General features: G+C 36.4%; 1 protein-coding gene across 1 annotated transcript; it reads left to right on the plus strand.

The window, feature by feature from the left end:
• Positions 1 to 5,158: 5,158 nt before the first annotated feature.
• LOC104469933 (signal-induced proliferation-associated 1-like protein 2) lies at positions 5,159 to 9,062 on the plus strand (the record flags this gene model as incomplete). Its single annotated transcript, XM_010084680.1, has 3 exons — positions 5,159 to 5,282; positions 6,932 to 7,013; positions 7,823 to 9,062. Coding segments are annotated over 3 exons (356 nt in total), but the record flags the coding sequence as incomplete, so codon positions are not given.
• Between the last annotated feature and the right edge of the window lie 290 nt (positions 9,063 to 9,352).

Raw genomic sequence — 9,352 nt, forward strand, 5'->3', positions numbered from 1 at the left:
GTCTCTCTAGATGTTGACAAGTTATATATTTTGATCACTTCAACATCCATAATGTGGGCCTCACAATCCTTCATCAGTCCATCTTAAAATGCAATGTTATCTCAATTAATGTTAAATATAGCCTGTTTAGGTGCTTATAATGTTGGCATTAATTGGATTAAGAATTAAATATAGTAGCAAGAGCTTTGCTGCCATCATCTGTACTCAGCATTTACTAATGGATGCAACAAAAACAGCAGTCTTACTTCCAACTTCCCCCTCTCCCTCCAAATGAACATTTGACTGGGTTTTTTATTACTTAGTATTAGCTTTTATCCAACTGAAGCCTTGGTCTTATGTAGAACAGCAGTTTTTATACTGTGGTCCATGAGAGTGGAGTTAGTCATGACCATGACTTTTTTTTTTTTTTTTTTTTTTAATTGAAAGTGTGATGGTAATGCTTTTCACTTTCTGAAGACTTAATTTTCACTGCTTTTGCTTGGCAAGAACTTTTGTGGGAAGCTGAATATGTGCTTCAAACTCTTCCTGAAAATCCTCTGATAATCCCAAGACAGGTCTTCACCATGCAATGGAGAGCTGTGCAGGGGTTAACTCCACAGGCGCCAGGATCTGTGTCAATAAGGGGTTTTTCTTGAGCTGTATCTGTTGAGGGTCAGACTCCTTATGATGGAGCACAGTGGAACGTTATTTTAAGTCTCCACACTGCCTTCCTTTGCAGGACACGGTTTTGACACTGATATTCAGCCAGAGACCATCTTTAGCCTGCACGCAGTCAGTAGCAAGTGATCTCCTTCCATTTCTTTCATACATGGATAGGCCACTTCCAGTTCCCTCCTTTTATTTTAGTGGGAGCTGCAGAGAGATGGTAACCAGGGAGCAGCTGACGTGCTAGACGTACATTGTCGTAATACTTTTGTCTCCGTCCCTGAAGCAACAAATAAAAAATAGATAGAACTTGATGTGACTGTACAGCAAAAGAGGTAGGGCTTTAGGGAGGGCAGTTGAGGTGAAGAAGGAAAAGCTAAAGAATCAAAAAGGAAGCAAGCAACATGTTGAACTGAGTAAAGATAAAGATATGGGGATTTATAGAATAAACTGGAAAGCCAAATTAGAAGAAGGAGAACAAAGAAGTCTCAGAGAAGAGTAAGGGAAAAGGAGAGAACATTTTTTTAGTTATCTTTTTGTATTATCCTTCTGATAGATCTTCAAGTTAGAGAAAAAGGACTGGCTTTCAGCATGTGTATTATGTTGCTGATTGCTAATTTTGGATCTTGTCAATGTTTTGGGGAACAAAAGGAGAAGCCTTTCTAGATGTCTGTATCTGTTACTGTCATTACAGAAGAGAATTGACACAAACATAAATATTGATTACTATTATAAATAGATCTTTTTACTATTTGTCCTACTTTAAACTGGGTTTATTGTGCTTAAAAAAAAAACAAAAAAGCTGTTTAGTGTTTGGTAAATCATACTGTGGGAATTAACAACCTAAGAAAGTCCCTCTGATGCCCCTGGTTTAGTTCATTAAAATAGGTGGTTTCTACTTCTGATTTTTTGCCAGGTTATGAATGTCTGCTAGTGCCAGTCAGAATGCAGTGTTTCTTAATGTCAGTTTATCTTTGCAGAAACATCTGTGCTACTATAATTAATATTATTTTAATACTTCCATTTAAAACCTTTATAGATCAATGCAAGTAATGCTACACATAACATAATGAGAAAGAAGTGAAGCATTTGGCATGCAGGATAATTATTTTAACCAAATTAGTATAAGGAAAAAATGAAAATCTTTATTTAACATTTGGTCATTGCTAGTGCGTGCATGTGTAGCTCTTTGCTTCAGTGCATATGTCAGTGTACGTTTGTGGGTAGATTTTGCCTTAATAGTGAGAGAGTGGCTTCATGCGCTATACCCATTTTAGCCCTTTCCTCTGTCCAGTACATCAAAACTGTGTAGAGTTTTTTCTGGTCTCCCTTAGTGGACTGGAACAATAAAAATCCAGGTTCAAATTCTTAGTGGTAACAACTGTACAATTCTGTTACTTTAAAGTGAAACATTATTTTTGTCTCATCTTTGGTCTTGCTAAGTCAACTGTTGCTTAAACTTTTTGCTATAAACACCAATATGTTTTTGCAAATAGTTTTCTATGCATGGGCTCTGTGCAGTGTTTGGCAAGGATGTCCCAGATAAAAATAACAGCTCTGAGATTTACATATATTTTATTTAGTATGCACATATCACTTGAATAGGAGGTGTCCCTGTCATTTGGAGGAAGCAGGACTTATGTCTACAGCATCACAGTCAGAAATAGACTTGATTTTTTCTTTTGATAAATGAACTATCTGCTTTGAGTCCTTTTTCATGAATACAGAATCAAGCCTGTGAAGAACAAGTAAAACAAAAATAATCAGAAAGATTTTGCTCTTTGGAGCACAAGTTCAACCTTCACCACAATTCAGATTTAAAACCAGTTCTAATTTGAATGATAAATTGGTGAAACACAGCTAAGCATAAGTACTTATAGGGATATTAGCGCAATTTGATACAATTGCTAAAATTAAAAATGTGTCTTTAAAGTACTTGAAAAGTAATCAACGGCAACATTTTTGCTAGTCCAGGATCTTGTTACAGAGGTCTACTTATTACAGAAGTTTACTGTGTTACTAACTTGTTCAGAGTCATTTTGATACTAACCTGGCTTTTGAAAATTAAGGAACTACTCTTTGAAGAGTAGGAATTTACATAGCATGTTATATGATTGGAGACTTCTGGTTATTAGTGGCTGTGTAGTGACTTTATTCCTCACCTGATGAATATGAAAATATGGTTTCATTTTTTCTAAAGACATGAATATTGGAAAAATGTGTTTAAGTTACACTAGGAAAATAGAAAAGTTTAACAATTAATTTCCTCCTCTAAGTGTTAATATTATTTTTAAATTACATGAAGCTGAAATTCATTAGTTATTACACAAGGAAGAAAAAATCAGTCCACACATTATACTTCATTGCCAGTGCCCACATTTTATATTTTCGTTGTGTGTGGAAATAATATAAAAATATTTTAAAATAGTGTGTTTAAAAATGGCATCATGTGATTTCATTGACAGCTGCATGTACCTGGTGTTGCACCTGCTTTTATCCATCAAGAAAAAGATGCTTTCAAGTACTGCTGGGCAGAACAAACTGACAAAACATTTCCTCAGCTGACAAAATAAACCAGACAAGTGGCCATTCTCTTTAATTAAGGTTACTTGACAGAGGGAGAAAAATGCAGATTTTTTATTTGTTTAATGTTACAGTAGAATTGCCTCCGAGACACAATGTCACATGTCACGTATTGTTGGCCGTAGAAAAATAGCAACAGCATAACATTTGTTGCTGGCTTTGTTTTCTTCTATCAAGTGGTAATGAAAATGTGAACAGTATAAAGGTGAAATCACTAATTAGATATGTGCTTCAAACTGATTGTTTACACAGTCTCGTTTCTGGCCTACGTCCTGCATTTGCTCTGGGAAAGTAGTTTTAGTTTATCTCTACTAATTAAATCTATTCGACTTAGTAAGTAAATGATGTCATTGATTATGAGTTTAAAATTATATTTAATTTCTTTTCGGCACGTATGAAAGTCATGTTCATATTTGCTGAGATCCATCGCTAGTCAGAAATAAGGATCAAGGCAGGGAAATGAGCCATGGTCTTTAAGATGGGATAAAAAATGGCATGCAACTTTTCTTCATTGTTTTATAAAATAAATTGTCAGTCTTTGCTCTTCATTAAAACTATTCATTTAAAAAATCCCTTTAAAAGAGCTTTTTAGTGATTTCCTGGTTTTGTTCAGTAGAACTTTTAAACCAAAATTTACTTCCTAGTTAAAATGATCAGTCCTGTGTTCACTACTTGGCTACTTAGAGTTTGGAGAGCTGTCTTTTTATGTACCAAGCCAAGCTGTCATGCTGTGTTGCAATACTGGGTATTAGAGACACAGGGCATGACACCTCATGCTTTATTGTAATGTTGGTGTTCTGTAAAAATGACGTTGCAAGGCTGAGAGTGAGAGCCAGCGTGAGCTGTCGGGGAGTGTCCCGCTGGGTGTGAGGGCCACAGCTGCTCCCGTGGAGATGGACTGTCTTGTTTATAGGAACATTCTAAATCTTATTCCAGGTTTTGACTCAGATGAAGAATTTGGGCCGTTCTGTCATCACACGCCGTTTCTAGGTGATGGTCTGGGATTGATGAATTTTGCCTTTTGTAAACTTTCTTTAATATTTCCTACGTTTGCACGTTTGCATGATAATGCAAGCTTTGGGCCTGCGGGGTGGTAGAGCAAGGGGATAAAGGGCAAGGCAGGCATGTTGTCGCCAGAATTTATACAAGCCTACAGACATGGATTTTGTTTGACAGAAATAAGTTAAATCAATCTCCACAAAATAAGGATTTTTTTTTTTAAGAAGACAAATTAAATCCTAATGAATGCATCATTTACTCCTGTTCTGTGCAATGATGATCTGCATGGCATACTTCTTTTATGTGGTGACTGATGTATTTTGGCAGCCACACTGTATATCCATAGGTAATTACATCTGTGCTTGTTAGATTATGTTCTAGTGGAATCCAATGGAGATAATAGCGTGCCTTAGTAATATATATATAAAAACCTCAGCTGATAAAAATAGTGTGAATTTACTGTTTTTCAAGTATGCAGATTACCATTAGGTTCTCCAAATGCTTGAGACAGTAAAACAGTACGAAATGAACACTGCGGATTTATGGGGAGTCTCATGGCTTAAAGTCCATGGAAAAAGCAAATCTTTTTGCTGAATTATTATTGTCATTGGTTGTGACCTTGAATTCTCAAATGGTTTTCTGCAGATTTCATCAAGACCAATTTACTGTTCATATGAGCATTAACTGGTCCAAACAAATCTGTCTTACTCTGTTGATAGACACTAAAAGTTTCTTTGACGTTGCCTTTGGATGCAGATGTGGGCAAGCCAACTATTTGAAATATACTTTACATCTGCTGATTATCTTCAAAGCTATGATGTAGAAACCTACATCCATTTCTCTAACTGAACCAGGATAATGGCTATAATATGGCCTTTTGTTTTGCATATCTGTCCAGCTTTAAACATATCCTTATGTTACTTTTTTACAGATCAGAGAGTAGCATCTTTTTGCACCTTGAGTGATATGCAGCAAGCTCGGGGCTTGGAGGGAACACAAGAGTTACCTTTGGATGAGAGTCCCACAGAAGGAAAAGATTTCCTTGAGGCTACTGGGTATGTCAGAATTAAAGCTTATTTCTTACAAAAAATACTTTAAGAAAATATTTTTCTCTTAATGTTGCATGTCAAATTGCCTGTATGCATGTTTCACTGCTGTTTGATGGCAGACCTATTGCCTTGACTTACCGTGTCTTTAATTTTGAAAAAATGTTGTTTCTTGTAATCAGCCTCTGAGCAGTTCTAATATAGTCAGATAAAACTCACTCACTGGAATAGGACTCTGATGCAGAGCACGGTTAGATGCAGAGTTTCAGCTAATCAAACTTTTCACTATTCCTCCTATGTGATAGTAATTTGTGTTGTGTTTATTTCTACTTTAATTTGAATAGAACCGATAACAGGAGCTCAGTTCTGTAGTATACAATAACCTTATCTGCAGCAAACATCTCAGACCTTGGAACAGGTGTTCCTACCTACCTTTTGCAACTATTTGCTACTTGCAAATCCATATTTTTTTCATTTATACAGAGGTAAATGAATCAAGGGAACCTGTAACTGAGGACTGCTGGGAACTTTCATGCCAAACTGACCCATTCTTCAAATTTTTCCCAATGCTCGGGGAGACATTATTCTCCTTCTTCTTTTCTTTTTTTTTTTCCCCTGTCTTCCCTGCTGTGAGGCGTATACTTGTTAAAACATAGATTTAGCAGTATAACCTGTCCACTAGCACACTTTAAAAGAAAAACACATCTTTGATTAGTTTTGCTTTTCAGCTGCAGGAATGGAGTAAATGGAGGGAGAAGCCTTCTTGCTTGTTAGACAATCGCATTTTAATTTGAACCAATTTTACACAAATTAACTTACATGGTAAAGCGCATTTATTGTAATGACTCCTAAGTCCACATCCTTCCCCAGCCCAGTGATCAGTAAGGACTGCAAAAGGCTGTTAAAGATGTTCCACTTTTAGCACTGGCAGATCTGTCAGATTTGTGTATTTGCATGAAGCAGCTGATTCAGCTTTGTGTATAAAGCTTCTCTCTTCAGCTTCTCTTTTCTAGACAAAATGATTCACATTATGGGTAATTTCATCTATACAGTATGTGAAACTGTCTCCCACAGTGCTCATTGTCACAGAGGAAACAGAAGCTATTCCCCGTATTTTCCTGCAGTCATGCCTTTGATTAACCTGTGGCAATATTTCATATGTTTTGACCTTTAAACAAAATATTTGTCTCCATAAAGCCGTAGGTTTATGCTTTGCTGGAAATGACACAACTGCAGACCAGACAAAAGAACTCTTAACAGCTCTTTTGGTTTCCAGTAATTGTTGCTGCAGCTTGCTTCAGATTAGTACAGTCCTTATCAGAAAGCAGCTTGTTAGCAAATGTGCTTGACACACCGTTTAGCAGCAAGTTTGACTTCCACTGTGAGGGTATGTGCAAATAATTCCTAAAACATTACTTCTTAAAATCATTGTAATTTCTGCCTGATTTGCATGAGAAGCAGTGTCATATCTCAGATGTTGCAGCAATGGGTTTGTGTTCCAGTAACAGTCTTTTGCTGATGCTGGTTTTGTCTGTGTTTTCCTAACTATGCTAGACTGATTTGTTTCCTTTGCTATCACTAAAAGTGTTACTCTGCAAAAGCTGGGGAAGAAAGTGTTTTTAACAAACCCAGAATGAAGGCAGTGATTTACTTTACAGGGAACATGCTCCGAGTACTCTGACTGGAAAAGTAAACCAGCTAGAAGTCATCCTCCGGCAACTACAAACCGATCTGAGAAAGGTAAGAGATCATTAGCAATATTATTACTCTCCGGTTTTAATAGTTATAATTTTATGCAGAGTTCATCAAGGGCTTGAAAAAAGTACATCAGTTAAACATCAGGTGCAGAAGGTCCTGTGGGAATGGTTGGGTGAACAAGCTGCTCCAAGGCTTACGGGTCTTTTCTCCAGAATAACTGTCCTACAATATAGTCATACCCCAGGGAGAATGAGGCACTTAATCTTCATTTATGGTACCTTGGATTTAACAAAGGAATGGGATATGGACATGGGCACTATTGCTAAGTAGTTAACACTCCAGATATGTCATCCTTGTTGCCTTGTGGTATCTTGCTTTGTGTCTCATCTACTGTCTAATTTCTGAGTTGGAAACAATGCCAGGACTGATAGAAATGAGACTGCTTTTGGTAAGAAAATAATCATGTAGGGGAAAATTTTCAAATTAGATATTTTTCTTCCTTAATGTCTGCTTGAAATCAATTCCTTATGACTTGGGCTCCCAGGTATGATTTGTAATAGCTAAAAGCTTTTTATCCTTTTAGTGCTTGAATATTTTGTTAAATGCAGTAAACTCCTAAAATTTTTGTATTAAAAGTAACATCTAGTTTTCTTTTTAGCGTGCAATAATTTCTCAGAACGAATGAGGTAGGTGGAGCATATTTGGGGTATTAACTTACAGTTAGTAGTTTTCAGAGTGGATTAGGGAGCTCAAAAATATAGCTGTATGACTTGCACAGAAATATTAACAACAAAAATAAATGTTGTCATTACGACTACTCACTTTACTCACCTTGTATCTTTGTTAACCAGGAAAAACAGGACAAGGCAGTTCTCCAAGCAGAGGTGCAGCATCTGAGACAAGATAACATGAGACTTCAGGAGGAGTCTCAAACAGCAGCTGCTCAACTGAGGAAATTTACAGAGTGGTTTTTCAATACGATAGACAAAAAATCCGAATGACTGGGCCCCTGGAAAATACTTACTTGAACAATGTAACAGCTGTATTTTTTGAATTAGCGGGGTAATAATTTCACTGTGTTCACAATCCATTTTAGGTGTTTCTGCTACGTTCTCTGTCCAGCTTTATTCATTTGAAAGGGAGAGAGAGCTGTGGTAATCAGTCTTTAAATTCATATGAAGAAAGCAGAGAATAGCAGATATTTGTTTGTGTGCAGATGAATGTAAAAAATCCTTAGTGTCATTTTAGACATTTTTAGAAGATGCTCTGTCTGGGGCTTGCCTGAAGAGGAATATTCGGGGTTTTAGTTCCTACATTTCAGGTGCACTGGTGAAAACGCTATAGCAATTTACATTAGCTTGGGCTTCAGTATTGTAAGATAAAAAGAATAACCAGACATATACTTTAATGTTTAAAAGGTGCTCTATTTTTTTGTATGTACAGTAGTTTTATTTCCACAGTCCACATTGTCATAGCAATAAGAATGGAGGTATAGTGAATAGTCACAAAGCTGTGTTTATAAAATGTTAGCACTGATGTGTTTAACACTCGTTTGGATGCAGATACATTAGAGATTATTTATTTGCAGGAGCAAATGGTGCCTGAATATAAACAGTGTTCTGATTTTCTAAAAATACACATGCCTTGTATATGGCTCACTGGGGTTAGCCCACTCCCAACTTCAGTTACTTTTGTATAGTTGATGTTCAGCTAAACAGTTATACTGCTTAACTATTGAAATCATGTACGGTGTGAGCCAGCCAATCAATTGTACAATGCCAAATTTGTTTATCTTTGTACAGAAGCTTTGATCAAGTGTCTTGTATTTAACACCTTTATTTAAGCTTATTTAACCTTAAATTGTTGTTTTTATAAAGTTTGTTTTATCTGCACTATGGTGAGGTCAGTTGGTTGCAAGTTGTAATATTTTTAGCTTGCCAAGACTGTACTGAGGAGTTCTAGAAAATTCTAACAATTGGATGCTGCTAGCACACAATTGATTTGTTTGTATGCTTTAACATTTTTAACGGTTTAATTTGAAATGAACATACATCCTGCTTTTTTAATAAATGTTAAAAATCTAAACCTGAATTATTTTGTGTTATCCATAATTGCTATCATCAGTAAAAGCCCAGGTTTCTGTTCAGACCACTCTCTAGGAACTCAGTCCAGAGACAGTCCAAGCCCCAGAGCTCTCATGATCCCTTGTTACCAATGAGGGGTTGTCAACATTATCAAAGTTGTTTTCTTTGGTGTGTCCTGTCCTGTAACTCAGGAGGTAGCTTCATGGGTCAAGGAACAAAAGCTGTTTTGGCAGTTCACAGGTGTTGATTAGTGACCTAAGAGGAAAAAAGAAGTTTTACCCAAAAAAAATCCTAAAG

The sequence above is a fragment of the Pterocles gutturalis genome, unplaced genomic scaffold (assembly GCF_000699245.1).
Source record: "Pterocles gutturalis isolate BGI_N339 unplaced genomic scaffold, ASM69924v1 scaffold6650, whole genome shotgun sequence".
In the NCBI taxonomy this organism is placed as follows: Eukaryota; Metazoa; Chordata; class Aves; order Pterocliformes; family Pteroclidae; genus Pterocles; species Pterocles gutturalis.